At 36.0% G+C, this 23,282-nt stretch overlaps 2 protein-coding genes across 2 annotated transcripts; both read left to right on the top strand.

Annotated features, from left to right (window-relative positions):
- The first annotated feature begins 2,914 nt into the window (after positions 1-2,914).
- Positions 2,915-3,887, top strand: LOC133255393 (olfactory receptor 4F6-like). The gene has a single exon (XM_061429849.1). The coding sequence runs from the start codon at positions 2,952-2,954 to the stop codon at positions 3,885-3,887; it is 936 nt and encodes a 311-aa protein (XP_061285833.1). The 5' UTR covers positions 2,915-2,951.
- A 15,473-nt stretch (positions 3,888-19,360) lies between these two features.
- On the top strand, positions 19,361-20,347 carry LOC133255205 (olfactory receptor 4F6-like). The gene has a single exon (XM_061429750.1). It carries the CDS (start codon positions 19,361-19,363, stop codon positions 20,345-20,347), a length of 987 nt encoding a protein of 328 aa, XP_061285734.1.
- Positions 20,348-23,282: the final 2,935 nt, after the last annotated feature.

Raw genomic sequence — 23,282 nt, 5'->3', positions numbered from 1 at the left:
AGTCATGTATGGATGTGACAGTGGACTATAAAGAAAGCTGAGCGCCGAAGAATCGATGCTTTTGAACTGTGGTGTTGGAGAAGACTCTTGAGAGTCCGTTGGACTGCAAGGAGATCCAACCAGTCCATCCTAAAGGAAATCAGTCCTGAATATTCATTGGAAGGACTGATGTTGAACCTGAAACTCCAATACTTTGGCCACCTGATGCGAAGAGCTGACTCATTTGAAAAGACCCTGATGCTGGAAAGATTGAGGGCAGGAGGCGAAGGGGACCACAGAGGATGAGATGGTTGGATGGCAATCACCAACTCAATGGACATGAATTTGGGCAGGCTCTGGGAGTTGGTTGTGGACAGAGAGGCCTGATATGCTGCAGTTCATGAGGTCACAAAGGGTTGGACATGACTGAGTGACTGAACTGAACTGAACTGATTATCCATTGCAGACCCTAATGTCATTTCTAATTTTTCTTTTGGAAATTTTTTTCATTAATGCCCCTTGTAACTTAACTGTGAACTTATCTAGTTCCAATATCCTAAGAAAATTTTCCTTTTTTATTGAAGCATAGTTGATAGTTTTGTGTGTTTTAAGTATACAGTAAAGTGGTTAAAAGTGAAAGTGAAGTCACTCAGTTTTGTCCGAATCTTTGCGACCCCATGGACTGTAGCCCACCAGGATCCTAGGTCCATGGAATTTTCCAGGTAAGAGTACTGGAGTGGGTTGCCATTTCCTTCTCCAGGGGATCTTCCTGACCCAGGGATTGAACCTGGGTCAATCTCCCACGTTGCAGGCAGACACTTTACCGTTTGAGCCACAAGGGAAGCAAAGTGGTTAATTCATATATATATATATATTTATATTTATATATGTAACTCTCTCTATATATATATTCTTTTTCAGATTCTTTTCCATTAGAAATTATTACAAGATATTAAGTACAGTTGGCTGTGCTATAGAATAGTTCCTTGCTATTTGTCTATTTTATATATAGTAGCGTGTATATGTTTTTACTTGACTTGAGATTCTTAGTCATAAGTAGGGAAAATTTTGAAGTTTAGTTATCTGTCTCTAAAGTATCTTCTAAACAAATTGAATTTCTTTTCTCTTTATTAGTGCATTTTATTCATAGCCTCATCCATGATTTCATCAATTTTTTAAACCTTTGAAATTAGTTAATACAGAATAGCACTCAACGCAATCTTCATAACATTTTTTTGATTACTAGTGAGAATTTTACTTTTTATAGGATTATCAGCTGTTAGGACATCTTCTGTGTCAGTAGTCTTATATTTTTTTCTCATTTTAAAATTGGTATACCACACTTATTTTCTTTATCTATCTGGAGGAACTAATTTCATAATAGAAATATTAGTCATCTGTCTGATATTTTATAACTTATTTTTCAGTGTGCTTTCAGTTTTTATTTTATTGTGCTTGTATTTCAATATAAGAGATCTCTATGTAGAAAGTGAAAATGAAGTTGCTTAGTCATGTCCGACTCTTTGCGAGCCAGTGGACTGCAGCCACCAGGTTCCTCTATCCATGGGATTTTCCAGGCAAGAGTATTAGAGTGTGTTGCCATTTCCTTCTCCAGGGGATCTTCCTGACTCAGGGATGGAACTTGGGTCTCCTGATTTGCAGGCAGACTCTTTACCATCTGAGCCACCAGGGAATCCCCATCTACATGTAGATATTTATACAAAACTAGATATAGGTAGCTCAGAGGTTAAAGCGTCTGCCTGCAATGCAGGAGACCTGGGTTCGATCCCTGGGTCGGGAAGATCCCCTGGAGAAGGAAATGACAACCCACTCCAGTATTCTTTCTTGCCTGGAGAATCCCATGGACGGAGGAGCCTGGTGGGCTACAGTCCACGGGATCGCAAAGAGTCGGACACAACTGAGCGGCTTCACTTTCACTTTCAGGAATATATCTGTATCTAAGTATAGTAAGAACTGAATATTGTGAATATATATTTCCTTACTCATTTGTTAATTAGAGATATTCTTTGAAAGAATTTTCTATCTTAAACATTTGCTTAAATGTTGTTTTTCTCTCTTTTGGTTTGTTGCCCTTTTAGATGTTTAAATATCCTTTTGAAACTTTATTGAGTTTATGGTGAGAGGCAATAATCTATGTATTTACAAGTTTATCTGTTATGCCAACACCATTGACTGAATAATTCACCCTCTCCACATTGATGTGATTTGATTCTTCAATAGTCTCTTGAGGTCACTCTAAGTTTATTCTGGCCCTCTCCTTCCATTCTTTACATTAAGGCTTTTATAACTGTCTGAAAGCAGAGATATGATAAGCTGGAGCTGAATATCCCCACAGATTTTCTACTGCTCTTAGGGTAAAAAGCAAAATTCTTATCATGGATCCAAGATTTCATCCTGTTTGGCCTATTTCTCCAGCCTGATCTCAGTCATTCACATTCTTGCTTTTGTGTCTCAGGGCCTTTGCATATGGCCTTTCCAAAGTCTGGACTATTCTATTTACTTTCAGTGGTACCTCCTATTTTGAAGAGTCTGAAGAAGCATGATGGTGATGTGTCACATTGTAATCATAGCCCTCTGATATTTCCTTCAAATTAGTTGTCAGAGATGTATCTATAATTGAAATTATTTAATATCAATATCTACCTGTATCTACCCATCTAGATCTAGCCTGTAAAGGTTCAAAAGTCAGAATTACTGTTTCACCTCAGAACTTGACATTGGACTTAGAATATAGTGAATACTCATTAGTATATCAGTTACACTCATTAGTTGTGTTACTTGAAAAAATAAATGCATGATATTTTCATAACATATTAATGGCTTTTAGTGAAGATTTTTTCTTCATAAAATTGAATTTGATAAAAGCTTAAATCTGTTTCTTTAAATATTGACATTTGATAAATTCTTTGGATATTTTGTTTCTGAATTTTAGGTATCATCAGAAAAAGCCAATGTATGAAGCAAATGACTCTTCGGTGTCTGAATTTGTTTTCCTGGGACTTTCTACCTCCAGACCAGTGCAGCATTTCCTCCTTGCCTTCTCTACAGTGTTTTATGTCACAATTGTTCTGGGGAATCTCCTTGTTGTGTTTACAGTGACCTTTGACCCTCATCTACATTCCCCCATGTACTTCCTTCTAGCCAACCTCTCATCTATTGATTTGTGTCTTTCTACCTTAACAGTGCCTAAGATGATCTCTGACCTGTACTCTGGGCACAAAACCATATCCTTCCAGGGGTGTGTCATCCAGATATTTGTCCTTCACACGCTGGGTGGATCTGAGATGGTGCTGCTCACTGCCATGGCCTTTGACCGCTATGTGGCCATATGTAAGCCCCTGCACCACCTGACCATCATGAGCCCACGGGTGTGCCTTTTGCTTCTGTGTGGTGCTTGGGCTATTGGCCTCATTCACTCAGTGGTCCAGTTAGCTTTTGTGATCCATTTGCCTTTCTGTGGTCCTAATGAAATCGACAGCTTTTACTGTGACCTTCCTTGGTTTATCAAACTTGCCTGTGTAGATTCCTACAGAATGGAATTCATGGTCACTGCCATCAGTGGGTTCATATCCATGGGCACTTTCTTCTTGTTGATCATCTCCTATGTTTTCATTCTGGTCACAATGTGGAAACGCTCTTCAGGTGGTTTGCATAAGGCCCTCTCTACTCTGTCAGCACACATCACTGTGGTGGTTTTGTTCTTTGGACCCTGCATCTTTGTTTACATGTGGCCATTTCCCACGGTGCCAGTGGATAAGTTTCTTGCCATTTTAGACTTTTTGGTTACACCCATCCTGAATCCTGCCATTTACACACTGAGGAACAAAGACATGAAGATGGCAATGAGGAGACTGAGTTGTCAGCTCTTGGGTTTGAAGATCTCTTAAGTAACTCATGGGTGCACAAGTTACTTCAGACAACTTCGTGTAATACAAATGGTTAAATAAATATACAAAATTTGGGGCTCTTTTTTTCTGAAGTTAAGCTGGATTAAAACTCAGCATTCAAAAGACTATGATCATGACATCTGGTCCCATCACTTCATGGTGAAAAGGTGAAACAAAGCAAACAGTGACAGACTTTATTTTCTTGGGCCCCAAAATTACTGTGGATGGTGACTGCAGCCATGAAATTAAAAGACATTTGCGCCTTGGAAGAAAAGCAATGTCCAACCAAGATGACATATTAAAAGCAGAGACATTACTTAGCCGACAGCAGTCCATCTAGTCAAAGCTATGGTTTTTCCAGTAGTCATGTATGGATAAGTCATGTATTGGCCCATAAAGAAAGCTGAGTGCCAAAGAATTGATGCTTTTGAACTGTGAGTTTGGAGAAGACCCTTGAGAGTCCCTTGGACTGCAAGGAGATCAAACCAGCCAGTCCTAAAGTAAATCAGACTCCTGAATATTCATTGGAAGGATTGATGCTGAAGCTGAAGTTCCAATACTTTGGCCACCTGATGTGAAGAACTGACTAACTGAAAAAGACCTTGATTCTGGAAAAGATTGAAGACAGGAGGAGAAGGGGATGACAGAGGATGAGATGGTTGGAAGGCAACACTAACTCTATGGGCATGAGTTTGAGCATTCTCTGGGAGCTAGTGATGGACAGGGAAGCCTGATATGCTGCAGTCCATGTGGTTGCAGAGTCAGCCATGACAGAGCGACTGAACTGAACTGAACTGACCATTTTATAATATTTAGACTAGACCATTGGTTATGAGGTTACATTCAATTATCTTGTTAAATCTCTAGATAATGATTTGTTTGTCAGCCAAATTGAAGTCCCAGGAAATATTTGGACAGTTTTGGAAAAGCAGTGATTATAGACTTAGTGTTTACTGAAAGTATGGCCTTACGCATCAGACTGCCTGTATTCAACTAATCAACTGAATTTTATTAATTCAATGAATTAATTAGCGTAGAAATAATATATGCAAACTTTTCAGAAAACTATGAAATATCTTTTTTTTTATTTAAGTGCTGGATATGAATAATTACATTTTCTTTCTTTCTGAAAGACAAAAATATGTATGAGGGAATATTTATGGCCCAGAAATAAAAACAGAGGGTGAAAATTGGAGTAGAAGGAAAACAGAACATATACTATAATAGAGATTGACAGTAGGAAGGAAAACAAAAAGGAGTCTCATTTTTGAGACTGCATCCAAGTACTGCATTTCTGACTCTTTTACATCTAGTTCTGCTTTATTGACTATGCCAAAGCCTTTGACTGTGTAGATCACAATAAACTGTGGTAAATTCTGAAAGAGATGGGAATACCAGACCACTTGACCTGCCTCTTGAGAAATCTGTATGCAGGTTAGGAAGCAACAGTTAGAACTGGACATGGAACAACAGACTGTTTCCAAATAGGAAAAGGAGTATGTGAAGGCTGTATATTGTCACCCTGCTTATTTAACTTATATGCAGAGTACATCATGAGAAACGCTGGACTGGAAGAAACACAAGTTGGAATCAAGATTGCTGGGAGAAATGTCAATAACCTCAGATATGAGATGACACGACTCTTATGGCAGAAAGTGAAGAGGAACTAAAAAACCTCTTGATGGAAGTGAAAGTGGAGAATGAAAAAGTTGGCTTAAAGCTCAACATTCAGATAACCAAGATCATGGCATCCAGTCCCATCACTTCATGGGAAATAGATGGGGAAACAGTGGAAACAGTGTCACATTTTATTTTTGGGGCTCAAATATCACTGCAGATGGTGACTGCAGCCAGTCCAGGTTTGATGCAGGATACTGGATGCTTGGGGCTGGTGCACTGGGATGACCCAGAGGGAGGGTATGGGGAGGGAGGAGGGAGGAGGGTTCAGGATGGGGAACACATGTATGCCTGTGGCGGATTCATTTTGATATTTGGCAAAACTAATACAATTATGTAAAGTTTAAAAATAAAATAAAATTTAAAAAAAAGAACAAGTAAAAAAAAAATAATGAAAAAAAAAGGAAAGTTATGACCAACCTAGATAGCATATTCAAAAGCAGAGACATTACTTTGCCAACAAAGGTCCGTCTAGTCAAGGCTATGGTTTTTCCTGTGGTCATGTATGGATGTGAGAGTTGGACTGTGAAGAAAGCTGAGCGCCAAAGAATTGATGCTTTTGAACTGTGGTGTTGGAGAAGACTCTTGAGAGTCCCATGGACTGCAAGGAGATCCAACCAGTCCATTCTGAAGGAGATCAGCCCTGGGGTTTCTTTGGAAGGAATGGTGCTAAAGCTGAAACTCCAGTACTTTGGCCACCTCATGCAAAGAGTTGACTCATTGGAATAGACTCTCATGCTGGGAGGGATTGGGGGCAGGAGGAGAAGGGGATGACAGAGGATGAGATGGCTGGATGGCATCACTGACTTGATGGACGTGAGTCTTAGTGAACTCCGGGAGTTGGTGATGGACAGGGCGGCCTGGCATGTTGCGATTCATGGGGTCGCAAAGAGTCAGATACGACTGAACGACTGAACTGAACTGAACTGAAAAATGGACTGGACACAGCAGCAGAAAAAAAAATCAATGGATTCAAGACAAATCAATAGATATTATCCAAAGTGAATACAAATATGTAAAAGAATAAGAATATCAGAATATATGTGCATATATACATACACATATGAAAATAGCAGTTATTTTATTTAAGATTTATTCCTGAGATTCTTTATTGGAAATGTTACAAACTACACAGGACTATGTCATCTTTAGAAAGTAATATGGAATTGGTAGTATATCTAGATCCATGGATTTTATATAAATGGATGTAAACTTGTATAACATTTTGAGGAAGATTTCTGAAGAAAAGTTTTGTTTTGTTTAATGTAGTAATGAATAATTTGCAAACTTTAAACATAATCTAGTTCTTACAGGCTATTTGAACACTTCAGTGAATTAAAGGATTGCTGATTCCAGAGCTACTTTTTGACCTACCTGTATGATGAACTGCCTAACCCATTTATGAATAGGAAGGGAAAACAAATTCTCCAAAGGTTGTTAATATAGACATCTTTGTGTTTAATATGTATCTTCTAAAGAAATTACATTTTTGCATATGACTAAAACATGATATTGAGGGAACAAGTCTCTCTCCAGATTATGATTATGATTCAACTTTCTTTCTGAATATGATTAGGAATACTTAATGATTACTTTTGTAGATATGTCTACAGAAGGTAATAGAATGTTAACTAATTGATAGACTAATTTATCATTTTGTATAGATAAATATAGCAATATAATGCACTAACATTAAAGAAAACTTTAGAGAAGTCTATGTGAAATGCTCTACTAAAAGAAATGCACAGAATAGTAAAAAATTTTCAGATATGGTGTCAGTGTTGAAGTAACCAAAGAAGAGTAATAATTAATGTTAAAATTCTTATTAATTTAAAGTCATTCTTGAGAACAATAAAAATAATACTTATAAAGACTGGCCAAACTTCCCAAACAAAAACTCATTTTGACAATTCTGGAATACTAAAGAATTGACACAAAACTGTCATCAAGAGATATACATGATTTCCATATGTGCATTGGGGAACTCTTCCCAGTCTTCAGTAACAGAATAGGTGTGACTAATTTAAAGAACTTACAGAAAACATTCTGATAATTTGAGATGATGAAATACCAACAGAAATCCACAGTCTGTCATACTCTCTTAATGGCATTTCTAATCTCTTTATTTCTGAAAGTATAAATGATTGGATTTAGTAGTGATATGATGATCTCATAAAGTACAGCAAGGAACTTGCCCACCCAAGTAGTGCTGAGTGGAAACAGATAGATGAAGATGCAAGGCCCCAAAATAACACAACCACCGTGATGTGGGTAGTGCAAGTGGAGACAGCCTTGGATGCCCTGTGCATTGATTGATGCAGACAGTAAGCAGAATAGAAGAGTAAAAGATCAGCAAAGAATGGAGCAGATGGTGGCCAAGTACCCCACTGTCAGCATTTATCAACATTTCAAGAATATCAGTGCCCATGCAAGCTAGCTTGATCACCAAATATTATAGAAAAAACTATCCAAATCTCTGGGTCCACAGAAAGGCAATTGTATAATTATAGCTAGTTGGCTTATTGAATGCACAAAGCCAATGATCCATGGTGTCATCACTAGCTGAATGCACATTTGTGTGTTCATGATGCTAGAGTACTGGAGTGGCTTTCAGGTGGCCACATAACGGTCATAGGCCATAGACACAAGCAGCAACCCCCTCCCACCCCCGTCAAAAAAAAAAAGAGGAACAAAAACAATGTGACACATGCATGCTCTAAAGGAGATGGTCTTGTTTCCTTTGAGAAAGTTTGAGGTCAGTTTAGGAGTAATTACTGTTGAAAGCCATAAATCAATGAAAAAAAAGCTTGACTAACAGGAAGTACATTGAGGAGTGGAGATGAAGGTCAGCAGTAATTAGGAAAACAAGAAGATGTTGCCCAAAATGGTGATTAAATAAAGTGAAGAAAATATCTCTAGGAGGAAGGCCTAAAGTTGTCATGAGTCACACAGCCCGAGAAAAATAAATTCAGACACCACAAATTGGTTATTTCTTCCATTTATTCAGTTTATTCTAATTTTATCTGAAGAAAAGACATAAAAATATTTTTTTCTGAATCAAGCAAGTTTCTTATTTATTGGTGATGGAAGCTTATTCTTACATAATCACTTTGGAAAAAAATTTGTGCTTTTCTAATAAAGCTCAATACTCACACATCCTATGGTCCAGCAATTTCAGTCCTATGTGTATGCTTGAGATAAATTCTTACAACTACACATATAGAGATATTTATAATTATGCATATAAACAGGACAATGAAATATTATTCAGAATCGTAGCATATAAGATACAACTATATAAAATGACAGATATATAGCTTTTTGATACACCATAATGAAGAAAAAAGAAGTTAGCAAAATTTTTGTAAAGTAAACAGCAATATAAAAATGCTGTATTTTGTGGGAACTTCTATATATAACTATTAAAAATGATGTAAGTAATTCTAACTGTGGGAGGCTAAGGATAAGGAAGAGTATGCACACATTATCAGCTATATTATTAACTGTTTAGGTCATATATTAGTCATGTTTTTATAGATATAGTTTTATTATTGAATAAACAAGCATAAAAATTCAAAATCACCATTGAAAAAGATGTTGAATATACTATGAATCAAGAATTATGATCAATTCAGTGCTGTGGACCTGAGGTTTAGTCTGGGTTTACCCTCCCTGTTGTCTGTAACTGAAGCTATTGATGAGACTGTTTTTGTTTAAATCCACAGAGTTATCAGGTACCAAGGATAAAAATAAAAATAGAATTAGAAAGCTATAGATGTAGGAGGGGCTTTTAATTTTTTCCAGTGTGGTAAACAGAAATTTATTGAATATTTTCTTACTATGAACTGTGATCACTTTTGTGCACTTCAGTGAAAAAGAAATAGATTGTAGGTGGTGTATGTTATATCAAAGAATAAAAGCATATGCCTGCTTTTTCACCTAATACTAGCTTAATAGGCTGTCAATGTTATTTTAATTAAATTAGAAAGGGCAACATATTGCTGCTATATAAAACTATATTAATAATACTGTTAAAATAATTATATAAAATAAGTATGTAATTTTTAACTCTAAGTAAAAGAAGTAAGCCTAAATATTCTAAGAGTATAGCTGTAAAATCAAATGAGTTAGAGCAGAACTCACAAAATAATCAAAAGTTAGGAAAATTAAAAATAAGAATTGAAAAAAAATTCATTTTATTCTTTGAACTGCTAATTTTAGGGCCATGGGAAAACTAAACATCCCTGTTTCTTTATATCTCCCTGTCACTCTCTCTCTGAATACCTCTCATATGATAGAAATTTTCACCTACATTGTCTAAAATAATCTTCACAATAACTAAATGAAATAAGTTAAATATTCTTACTATTCTGAGTTTGGCTCTCAGTGCAATCTGTTGGAGTTTCAGAGTGAGAAATAGCATGACTAAAGTGTAATCTGAATGTTCTCTGATGCCAGGCCTTCATCTATGTTGTCATTCTTTCTCTCCTGTTCAGTTCCAAGAGTATAATTCCATTTCCAGGGTAACTATTAATTATTATAGGCTTTGAGAGATTTCTCTCCATAATCTCTATCAGATTCTTTCCAGAGTTAAATTAATAACCATCACTTTTCTAAATATTTAGAAATTTCTATTAATTACAGTTATATATCTGTATCCAGAACACAGTTTTCCTTAACTTAAAGAAAACTGTAGACCCTGATGATTGTGGCTCTGTGACTACCTGAATATTACCTCAAAGAGGGCACCTCTGTAGCTGTAAGACTGTAGGAGTTACTCTTTTTGATGCTATAGGGAGTCCAGAAATTTCAAAATGTACCTTGGAGAAGAAACCCTTGATATTTCTGAAAGTTATGCAAAAATTCTAAACCATTCTAATTAGTGTGCATGGAAATATAGCATTAAAAGATTGTCTTAAATATGACAGAGAAAGAGAACCAAGGGATAAGTTAAGAAGTTTACAAAATGTAGTGTAGAGTGTATCTTCTTACCAGAGAGAAACCACGGGGTCACAGAGAGTCAGACACAAGTGAGCGTACATGTACGCAAAGGCAATATTATCGATATTCTTCAAAATATTTTAAGGGAAGCTTACCTTTTATTTTCATTTATACAAATTATATGATTTAGTTAAGGACAAGAATCCAATACTTTAGTGACCTGAGAAGGAAATATGATAACATGTGTCTATCTGCCCATGGCTGTTACATTTTTTTCATCAGAATAAAATTATTCACATATTGGTGTTTATGGTTTCAGTTTGTTTTCTATGCAGTTACATACTTACATGTGCACATCTCTCTCTCTCTCTCTCTCTCTCTATATATATATATATATGCATACACACATATATATATATACATGTATGGTGGAGTTTTTTCCTTTGAGATATAGAGTATGGGGGGATATTTTAAATTCAACTAATTTAAAATAATATTATGCTTAAATATATTTCATTCAATGCAAATGGCTGTTTTAGACAAATAAAAAGAAATTAGAGAAAATTTATGCAACTTCACATTTTTAGAGTTCTCTTTGCACTTTGGGAATGAATGGCAGGGTTTGGAAAGCAGGCATGAAAAGAATGAAGTAGAAGAGTGGGATTATTACACTTGACATTAACTATGTGGATAGTGTCAGTGATGTCAATCCACCACTAGTCAACTCAGCTGATGATCAGGCATAGGAGGGTCTTCTATCTTGACACACTGGAGACAGTGAAAAGTTAGGTGCTTGTCAAGGGATCATGAATTCATGAGGATGAATGAATATGTGAAGCACAGGAGATTTTAGTGTAATGAAATTCTTTATGATAACTGTAATTAAGAATATATTGTCTTAGGCATTTTCTATGTCTTCTGCGAGGGCCTAAATGCAATGGCACTCTAGAAACAATGAGCACGTTTATTTCTAATTCCATTATCCGTAAATGGAATCAGGGATCTTTGGAGATAGGGCTATTGTTGGAATAGGAAATTAAGATACAAGATAATCTGGGAGCATCTTTTAGTCCCAGAGAATAGAATGCTCAAACATACATAAACTCACAAAATTTGATGTGGCTATACATCAAAGAGGCTTCAGAGCCAAATGAAAATATTCCCAATAGCAGTGTTTGATTATAATCCAGATTATAAAATAAATATCCATGATTTCATACTAATATAAATGATTGAATAAATTAGTACATGGGGTAGCAAAGTATGCAGGAGAATTAGAGATAAATTGCGTAGCACGCTACCCTAATCAAGGGGAGCATAGCTTCTCATTCCTTAAATGTGGGCTGAGTATAGTGACTTTTCTCAAAATACAGTGTGGATAGTACGGAAAGTAAATCTACAGTGAGGGAACCTGACATTTCAGGCAAACGATCAAGGTCAACATCAGCAGACATAAATCATGGTGATGGTATAGACACTTGATGCTGCTAAGTCACTTCAGTCGTGTCTGACTCTGTGCGGCCCCATAGACGGTAGCCCACCAGGCTCCCCTGTCCCTGGGATTTTCCAGGCAAGAACACTGGAGTGGGTTGCCATGTCCTTCTCCAATGCATGAAAGTGAAAAGTGAAAGTGAAGTCGCTCAGTCGTGTCCGACTCTTAGCGACCCCATGGACTGCAGCCTACCAGGCTCCTCCATCCATGGGATTTTCCAGGCAAGAGTACTGGAGTGGGGTGCCATCCCCTTCTCTGGTGTAAAAAATGGCAGATCACCTGTGGTGTGCATCCCCTGAACCCCTAACTTTGGTATAATCATGAGAAAATGCCAAATACATTTTAGTGGGGTGATAACCTTCCTACTTTGCCCTTCCTCATAAAGTTAAACAGAATTATCATAAAACTCATCAATTCTGCTCCTAGTCTATAACCCCAAAGAATTAAAAACAAGTATTAAAATCTCGTAATGAGTATTTAGAACTATTCACAATGGGCAAAGGTGTTCATCCACATGTTCATCCACTGATGAATGGATTGACAAATGTGGTAATCCATACAGAGGAATACCATTCAGACACAGACACATATCAGATACACATTTCAATATGGATGAAAATAGTCTGGGACTAAGTCAAAGTGATGATCCCTCAATATAATGAATGCCTAAATGCCATTGGTTTGTAGCTCTCAAATGGTTGATTTTACATTATGTTAATTTATCTTAATAACATAAAATGTAGCACTAAAAAGATAAACTAGTAAATATTATTTTCCACTATGAATTAAGATTTTAGTTATCAACTTTTTTTAGCTTATTTAAAAAAAAAACATACTTGGATAATGTGTATTTTTGATGTAAAAGAGAATGCTACAATTCTAACACTAAGATTTCGTTCATTTCTTTCTAGGCTGAATGTTATGTAGAAATTAGTCTAAATTTTTGTAAAATGAGAATAATAGCAGTTTAATAAAAAGAATTTTAGTATAATATGTTGAAATGTAGCTCTTATAATAATGTTAAATTTTATAAGAATGGTGATATTTGATCTTCTGTGTGTACACATTGCTTTTCTGAGCAGTATTATAGAGTTAGAGATATTCGGTATTAGTATTAGAGTTAGTTAATGAATAAAAAAATCACAGCACTGAATGCCAAGGTACACAAATTATTTCCCCTTAACTGTGAAGTCACAGTCTTATTTCTCATCAGGTGAGGAAGAATATGGGATTTCCATCTCACTGTTTGGTTAGACATAATAAATGAGATCGTATAGGTATTATACTCAGAAAAGTGCAAAGCTTAATACACTTGTGAACTTCTCTTTAATACATCATGGCATTGATCTAAAAAATAAGCAGCATAGCTAGGGAATGAATTCATAAACTTCGAGATCAGAATATTTTTTCACTTGAATATTCATTTTGATTTTAGTATTCTGACATTTGCCAACATACTTATTTCTGTTTTTAAGATATTATCATGGCCAAAATGGGATTGGTAATTATATCAATGAGGTAAAAGCAGGGATAGGGTTTCTAGGAATATTGCATGAATATGTTTCCATTAGAATTTGAAATAATTTTTACTAATGAGTGTGTTAATAGGCATTCCTTTTTCACTAGTATTGGTCTAAATGATATTGATCAGTAGGTATTAAAATATTAGGAGATAAGTTTCCTTGAATATATTTTGCTGTCACAGTTTATTAATCATAGCTTCCTTTTATTCACATTTACTTTTTAAATCAAGCTTCTAATATTTTTTTTTCTCTTAATGGCATGGGAATTCAGGTAGAAATCTCATAATAAACGGCCTGGGGACTCAGGTCACTGAGTCATCAAAGGGCCACCCAAAAGTGTTGTTAGAGCTGGACTAGTTGTAAGGAGTACTAACCACGGAGATCAAAGAGGGAACACTTCTTAAGAGGTTCATTTATAGTGAAAACATTGTTTTCTGGGGCCTTTTTTCGGGAAGTGAGGTCAGGTAAGTGAGGACAGTATAATTTAAGTGAATAGCCTGTTAAAATTACCAGCTGCTTTCCCTCTATGGGCAAAGTATAGCAACTCTGCTACAACATTTCAAAAATTCTCCCCTCTCCACCCCACCACTTTGCCTCCCACTCTCTCTAATCTCTATTTCTGGTTTTCAGTTCAACATACATTTTTTGGAACTTGTTGAACCTATACAAGTGCCAGTCTTTCCAAGGGGAAGTTTTACTTTTCAGATTGCAAGAAGCTCTTCATGTGCCTGGATTGTATCTGAATTTACAGGGAAATTTTTAGATCTGGATTATATTTCACTTAAACTAGGAAGGACCTTGGGAATTGGTTTTGATGTGAATCATCTTTGACCTGTCATTTTTTTCATGGCAACTTCTAGAATGAAAATTGCTTTTTAATTCTACTGGCATCAGTTTTCAATGAGAATAATAAAAAAAACCAGTGTGTTTACCAATAAACTGTTATCAATTTTCAAGGTATATGTACATGCATGCCCACAGACATCCAACCCCTTGTCTTCTCTCCCAAATTCACATGATTTCGTCCCTGCTCTCAAGAAGCTCATACCCTTTGCAGAAGAGACAGAGAAACTAGTCAATTGTAAATTATACTGTCATGAAAAAGTTATCATGAGAACTTCACAAGTAAGATGTGATAGCAGGGTGGAGGAATATCTCATGCAGACTGGAGGAAAGAGAGGGGTATCACTGAGTAATAACTGACAGAAATTTTAGAACAAGAATTAATTAGCCAAGGGACAAATGTAGAGAAAACTATAGGGCAGAACAAAAGTATGAGTAACCCTCATATCAATGAAAGAACAATTGTCTTAGTAGTTCATGTGATTTGTGAGGTGGAGTTGTGAGATCAGAGGCTGGGAAAATGGGTTGTAGGCTGTTGCATTATGTGCCTTGCTGAGACATTGTATTGAGAGAAGTTACTGAGAGTTTGTAATTGGTGAGCAGGCAAAAAAGACTCAGGAACCACTCCTAAGGTATGCTGTTCTGACTGCTTCCTTTTTAATTGTTATGCTATTCCTTCTTGCTTGCTTCTATTCTTTCCTTTTTCTTTTGACTACTGTGCCTGTGTCTTCTGTCTCCTCTCTTTTCATCTCTTTCCTTACTAGTATCAATCAACTAAATGATAGATAAATTTTACAGCCCTAGCAGTAGACTGCCACAAAGAGAAGATTTTTTTCTTGGCCGTTGATTTCTTATGGACAACACTTTCTGTTAAGGAGCTATTGTGATTTTCTATGAGTAAACAGTTGTTGACACACTTGTAAAACTTTATTTCAGTTTTTAAATGCTTGATTAAGTGGTACTACCGTCATGGCTCAGAGGGTAAAGCATCTGCCTGCAGTGCGGGAGATCGATCCCTGGGTCGGGAAGATCCCCTGGAGAAGGAAATGGCAACCCACTCCAGTATTCTTGCCTGGAGAGTCCCATGGATGGAGGAGCCTGGTAGGCTACAGTCCACGGGATTGCAAAGAGTTGGACACGACTGAGCGACTTCACTTCACTTCACCATCACTACAATCTGAATTTGAAGGTTATACATCTGGTACTCTTATTCTGTATTTTCACAATAAATTTCATTTTTAAGTCAAAAGCCAATACCAGGTTGTTTTAGACCATTTGAATAATACAGAAATGTAGGTCTTAGGAGATGAAAGCCACGTGTATCCTATTTTGAGGATTCACTATTTGTAATATTTGGTGTGCAGTTTTGGAACTTTTTTCAAGTACAAACATATTTCATAAAAAGAATTCTGTTTTTGCCATTAGAGGCTCTTGATTTAATCCAGTATTTGGATGGTTGTTTTAGTTGTTTCCAGTTATTTGCTGCTGCTGCTGCTGCTGCTAAGTCGCTTCAGTCGAGTCCGACTCTGTGCGACCCCATAGATGGCAACCTACCAGGCTTCCCCGTCCCTGGGATTCTCCAGGCAAGAACACCAGAGTGGGTTGCCATTTCCAATTATTTAAATACGCATAAAAAACTGCCATCAGCATTTTACCAATTTAAGACACAGTATTGATCATCATGTAACGATTTTTACAGGAATTAATACTTGGCTATGAATATACATACCCAAATATCTTACTCTAATACTTTTGACTTCACATCTAGATGATGATAACCTTATGATTACTCATGAGAACAGTACCTGAATTTTCATGTACCATCAAATGTAACTATGTTTCTGAATTGTATGATGCCTCATGTACGATAGCATGCAGTGTTTTGCTTTCTGTGACTGGCTTATTTCACTTTCTCTATGTTTAATCGCAAGTTGCTCTTGTGCTTTTTGGAAACGGCAGGAAATTTTTGTTCTTTTAAGTTGAATATTATGTTGGTGTTTGTGTGCTGTGTGTGTGTATCACATTTGCTTTATCCATTCATTGACAAAGAGAAAAACAGGAAAAAATAATCACCTAATTTTCTTACTACTACCAACAATTTTTAATTACTACTTTTTAAAAAACTAACCTTTTATTGGTCTTTGAAACAGTTTTAAATATTTTTTACATATGAAAACAAAGTAAATATACATTGTTTTGTACACCAATGTATATTTTAAAATCTACATATTGCATGATCATAGCCTTTAGATAGAGATTTGATTATAGCCCCTTTGAAATGTCACACCCACTGCAGTTAACTCTGATGATTGTCCTGTTCATTCTCCCTTGTTCTGTCCATATCTATTTTTTTCCCAGTTATTGGCTGTAAAATCCTCCATCCACTGCCCCTGTATCAGGGCCTCCTGGCAGCACCCCTGCAGTGTTTCCTTTTGGCTGCAAGACCCACTTCACAACCATTACCCTCACGATGTCCTTCCTCACTGGCCTGGCTGCCTACTTGTCTCTTCTTGGCTATAACAGTTTCAAGGGGCTCCAACAGACTTAAGGTGCTTTCCCACTGAGGCAGTGCAGAGTTGTGTCCACGGGAGAGCCCAGGCGTGGTGGTGGGGAGAGCCCAGGCGTGGTTTGGAGTGCCAAGGGAGGAGTGATGAGAGAGAGCGTGGTTGTTGGTGTGGGGCCTGGAGGAAAGCTTAGTGGTGGCTGTGCAAGTGGGGGACTCCTGGTATTTAATTCAGATGTGGAACAAGCATCAGTAATTTGGTTTGTTTCAAGATACAGTTGTTTAATATTATGTCTAAAAGAAATAGTATGTGTATTAGGTTGAACTCTATAAAATTGATATTTGATCAAATATGAACTGACTGAAAGAATAATCTCTTATGACTCAAACTAATAAATGCATATAAGCCTGGAGAGGAACAATTTAGTGATAAGAATTAAAGATATGCATTTTCTATTTTCTCCTTAGACATACAAGTTTTAAAAATGAGTTTCCTGTATATCTTTCTTGTGAACTTCTCAGTTTTTAAATGGCTGTTATTCATATATTTCATAGCAATGAATTTTATTCCTATATATGAGTAATAATACACTTCCAAGATGAAAGAACTATGAATATTTAATTCATATTTATTTAACTATGAAGATGCTCCATTGCAGACTTTTATGTTATTTCTAAATTTTTTTATAATTTTTTTTATCATTGATGCCTCTTGTAGCTTAACTGTTAGTTTATCTAGTTTCAATACACTAAGAAAATTTTCTTTTTTACTGAAGTATAGTCGATTAATTATTTTATATGTTTTAGGTAAACAGCAAAGTGATTCATTAATATATATATATGTATATATATCTCTATATATACATATATATTCTTTGGCAGATTCTTTTCCATTAGAAATTATTACAAGATATTAAATATAGTTGTCTCTGCTATAGAATAGCTTTTGTTATTTATCTATTTTGTATATAGTAGAGTGTATATGTTTTCACTTGACTTAGTCATAAATAGTGAAAATTTTGAAGTTTAGGTGTCTATTTCTGAAGTACCTTCTAAACAAATTGAATTTCTTTTCTCTTTATCAGTGTATGAATGTGACTTTTTCCTCATAGCTTCACCCATGATTTCATCAATTTTTTTAAACCTTTGAAATTTGTTAATACAGAATAGCACCCAACGCAATCTTATTTACATTTCTTTGAGTGAGAGTTTAACTTTTCATATGACTATCAGTTATTAGGATTTCTTCTGTGTCAGTAGTCTTATATGGTTTTCTCATTGTAAATTTGGTATACCACACTTTCTATTTAATCTCTCTGGAGGAACTAATTTCATAAAGAAATATTAGTCATCTTTCTGATATTTTATAACTTGTTTTTCAGTGTGTTTTTAATTTTTATTTTATAGTGCTTATATATCCATATAAGATATCTATGTAGCTATGTATACAAATTTTGTACATATACCTATATCTAAGTATAGTAAGAACTGAATATTATGGATAGTGCCAACTATTTTTCCTCCCTTATTTGTTAATGAGATATTCTTAGAATGACTTTTAGATGTTAAATGTTTGTTTAAATATTATTTTTCTTTCTTTTGATTTGTTACCCTTTTGATGTTTAAATATCATTTTGAAACTTTCTTGAGTTTACGATGAGAGGCAATAATCTATGCATTTACAAGTTTATCTGTTGTGCCAACACCATTGGATGAATAATTCACCCTGTCCACACTGGTGTGATATGATTCTTCAATAGTCTCTTGAGGTTACTCATTTATTCTGGCCCTCTCCTTCCATTGTTTACATTGAGGTTTTTATAACTCTCTGAAAACAGAAATATTATCAGCTAGAGCTGAATATCCCCCCAGATTTTCTACTGCTCTCAGGGTAAAAAGCAAAATTCTTATTGTGGATCAAATATTTCATCCTGTTTGGCCTATTTCTCCAGCCTGATCTTAGTCATTCATATTCTTGTCCCCCCAAATTGTGTCTCAGGGCCTTTGCACACAGCATTTCCAAAGTCTGGACTACTCTACTTAATTTCAGTGATAGCTCATATTTTGCAGAGCCTAAATAATCATGATGGTGATGTGTCACATTATCATAGCCCTCTGATATTTCCTTCAAATTAGTTGTCAGAGATGTATCTGTATTTAAAGTTATTTAATGTTGATCTATCTGTATCTATCCATCTAGATCAAACCTGTAAAACTTCAAAAGTCAGAATTTCTGTTTCACCTCAGAACTTGACATTGGACTTAGAATATAGTAGATACTCATTAGGATATGAGTTACACTCGTTAGTTGTGTTACTTGAAGAAATAAATTAATGCATGATATTTTCATAACATATTAATGGCTGTTAGTGAAGTTTTTTTCTTCATAAAATTGAATTTGATAAAAGCTTAAATCTGTTTCTTTAAATATTAATATTTGATAAGTTCTTTGGATATTTTGTTTCTGGATTTTAGGTATCATCAGAAAAAGCCAATGTATGAAAGAAATGACTCTTCAGTGTCTGAATTTGTTTTTCTGGGACTTTCTGCCTCTAGACCAGTGCAGCATTTCCTCCTTGCCTTCTCTACAGTGTTTTATGTCACAATTGTTCTGGGGAATCTCCTTGTTGTGTTTGCAGTGACCTTTGACCCTCATCTACATTCCCCCATGTACTTCCTTTTAGCCAACCTCTCATTTATTGATTTGTGTCTTTCTACCTTAACAGTGCCTAAGATGATCTCTGACCTGTACTCTGGGCACAAAACCATATCCTTCCAGGGGTGTGTCATCCAGATATTTGTCCTTCACACGCTGGGTGGATCTGAGATGGTGCTGCTCACTGCCATGGCCTTTGACCGCTATGTGGCCATATGTAAGCCCCTGCACTACCTGACCCTCATGAGCCCACAGGTGTGCCTTTTGCTTCTGTGTGGTGCTTGGGCTATTGGCCTCATTCACTCAGTGGTCCAGTTAGCCTTTGTGATCCATTTGCCTTTCTGTGGTCCTAATGAAATCGACAGCTTTTACTGTGACCTTCCTTGGTTTATCAAACTTGCCTGTGTAGATTCCTACAGAATGGAATTCATGGTCACTGCCAACAGTGGGTTCATATCCATGGGCACTTTCTTCTTGCTGATCATCTCCTATGTTTTCATTCTGGTCACTGTATGGAAACGCTCTTCAGATGGTTTGCGCAAGGCCCTCTCTACTCTTTCAGCGCACATCACTGTGGTGGTTTTGTTCTTTGGACCCTGCATCTTTGTTTACATGTGGCCATTTCCCACAGTGACAGTGGATAAGTTTCTTGCCATTTTAGACTTTTTGGTTACACCCATTCTGAATCCTGCCATTTATACATTGAGGAACAAGGACATGAAGACAGCAATGAGGAGACTAGTAACTCATGGTAGCACAGCTTATTTCAAACAACTTCATGAAATACAAGTGGTTATATACAAATTTGGGGCTGTTTTTTTCTGAAGTTACCATTTTATAATATTTAGACTAGACCATTGGTTATGTTGTTACATTGAATCATCATGTTAACTCTCTAGATAAAGATTTGTCAGCCAAATTAAAGCCCCAATAAGTATTTGGACATTTTTGGCAAAGCAATGATTAGACACTTGTGTCTGCTGAAAGTATGGCCTTATGCATCAGACTGCCCATATTCAATTAATCAACTGAATTTTATTAATTCAATAATGTAGAACTAATACCTGCAAATTTTCAGAAAATTATGAAATATATAACTCTCCAATTTAAATGCTGGATATAAATAATTAAATTTATCCTTCCTTCTGAAAGACAAAAATATGTGTCTGGGAGTATTTATGACCTGGGGCAAAAAACAGCGAGTGAGAGGTGGAGTAGAGAGAAAATGGATCAGATGCTGTAATAGAGATTGACAGATACGGGGAAGGAAAACAAGAAGGAGAACCTCATAAACAGTATGTTTTATGAGTTTGAATATGTGCATCCCTTGCTTGTTTCATTTCAAATGGACTCAAGTCATCTCCAGTTGACTTAGGACAGGAAAATTTATGTATGTCGGTACTTCACAATCTTTGAAACTGTGACTTAATCCATCGATGAATATTCATCAAACATCAGAATGTGTTGATCTGACTATAGCCTGGATGGTATTATTATTATCCAACAACTACTCTATCCAAATTTTTTGCTGTTTTCCCTAGTAACTCATATAACTCTCAGTTCAGTTCAGTTGCTCAGTCGTGTCCGACTCTTTGTGACCCCATGAATCACAGCACGCCAAGCCTCCCTATCCATCACCAACTCCCGGAGTTCACTCAAACTCACGTCCATTGAGTCGGTGATGCCATCCAGCCATCTCATCCTTTGTTGTCCCCTTTTCCTCCTGCCCCCAATCCCTCCCAGCATCAGCATCTTTTCCATTGAGTCAACTCTTCACATGAGGTGGCCAAAGTACTGGAGTTTCAGCTTTAGCATCAGTCCTTCCAAAGAACACCCAGGGCTGATCTCCTTTAGAATGGACTGGTTGGATCTCCTTGCAGTCCAAGGGACTCTCAAGAGTCTTCTCCAACACCACAGTTCAAACGCATCAATTCTTTGCGCTCAGCTTTCTTCACAGTCCAACTCTCTCATCCATACATGACCACTGGAAAAACCATAGCCTTGACTAAATGGACCTTTGTTGGCAAAGTAATGTCTCTGCTTTTCAATATGCTATCTGCTGCTGCTGCTGCTAAGTCACTTTAGTCGTGTCCGACTCTGTGTGACCCCATAGATGGCAGCCCACCAGGCTCCCCTGTCCCTGGGATTCTCCAGGCAAGAACACTGGAGTGGGTTGCCATTTCCTTCTCCAAAGCATGAAAGTGAAAAGTGAAAGTGAAGTCACTCAGTCGTGTCCGACTCTTAGCGACTCCATGGACTGCAGCCCACCAGGCTCCTCTGTCCATGGGATTTTCCAGGCAAGAGTACTGGAGTGGGGTGCCATGTCTCAATACATGGGTCTTAAATATGTGTTAGTGTGTATGATCTGTGTAAATTACAAAACCTATTTAATTTATAGCTGGCTTTGACAACTAGAAGGCTGAGCCAGGTTCACTGTGAAGCTATGAAAGGACACTATGTCCTGAGTATTTGTGATCACAATTCTTTCAGGATTATGCAATCAGTTTTTATTTCATATTTTTCTGTTTGCAATTATTTTGTAATTTGATTTATATTTTTAGTTGATTTTTTTTAGGTACATTAAGTTAGAAAGTACAATATAAAGCCAAAACTCTGATTGAGGAATTTGCCTTACTTTTGAAAGTAGCAGGAGAATAGAGAAGACTAAAGTTGTAAGCTCAAAAGTTCTGAAAGGCAATAGGAAACCACCTGAACTCTATAAGACTAAAGAGCAAAAGATCTATTAGAATCATAATCCAAATGTGGAAGGGATATATCCAAGAAACAGTAGCAAACCTTAACTGTACCAAGTCTTATAAAAATTACACTGCAGAATCAAATAGGGTAGTACTTGATCAGATTGAAGTGATCACACCTTAACATTTTATGCCTCAGAGAGGAAGGAGTAGATTATTTCTGAAGGAATTTATTATATCAGCACTATATGATCTTTGATATACAATGTGTAAAATATAAAAAAATAGTTGTGGAATATGCAAGAAGCAGGGATATGTGATTGATAATTAGTGGGGAATGAGTTAAGAGAAGCAGACCACATAAAACACAATTTGTGAAATCAGAAGAGAGCATAAAATAATTGATATAGTTAAAAGACATTAAGAATTTGAAAAACTGAAAAAAATTACACAGAGGAACAGAATATCTAAGAAAGAACCAAGTGATTTTAGAATCAAAAAGGAAATGTGCAATATTATGAATTTAAGAAGACAAAAACAGATTGGACACAGCAGAAGGAAAAAATCAGTAGATTCAAGACAAATTAATAGATATTATCCATAATACAAAGATATAAAAGAATATAAGAATAAATTTTATAAAAGAGTAAAAATAGCAGAATGCATGTGCATATATACATACACATATGAAAATAGCAGTTATTTTACTTAAGGGTTTATTCCTGAGATTGTCTATTGGAAATTCACAAAATACAAAGGATCATGTCATTTTTAGAAAAGAATATGAAATTGGTAGTATATCTAGATCCATAGATTTCATATAAATGGATGTAAACATATAACATTTTGAGGAAGATTTCTGAAGAAAAGTTTTGTTTAATGTAGTAATAAATTATTCACAAGCTTTGAACATACTCTAGTTCTTACAGGCTATTTGAACACTTCAGTGAATTAAGTGGATAATTTATTCCAAAGCTACATTTTTTGACCTACCTAATGATGAACTACCTAACCCATTTATGACTAGGAAGGAAAAAAGCAAAATCTCCAAAAGTTGTTGATAT

The sequence above is a fragment of the Bos javanicus genome, chromosome 10 (genome assembly GCF_032452875.1).
Source record: "Bos javanicus breed banteng chromosome 10, ARS-OSU_banteng_1.0, whole genome shotgun sequence".
NCBI lineage: Eukaryota > Metazoa > Chordata > Mammalia > Artiodactyla > Bovidae > Bos > Bos javanicus.
Note: the sequence above shows the minus strand (reverse complement) of the source record. Positions and strands in the feature narration are given on the sequence as shown.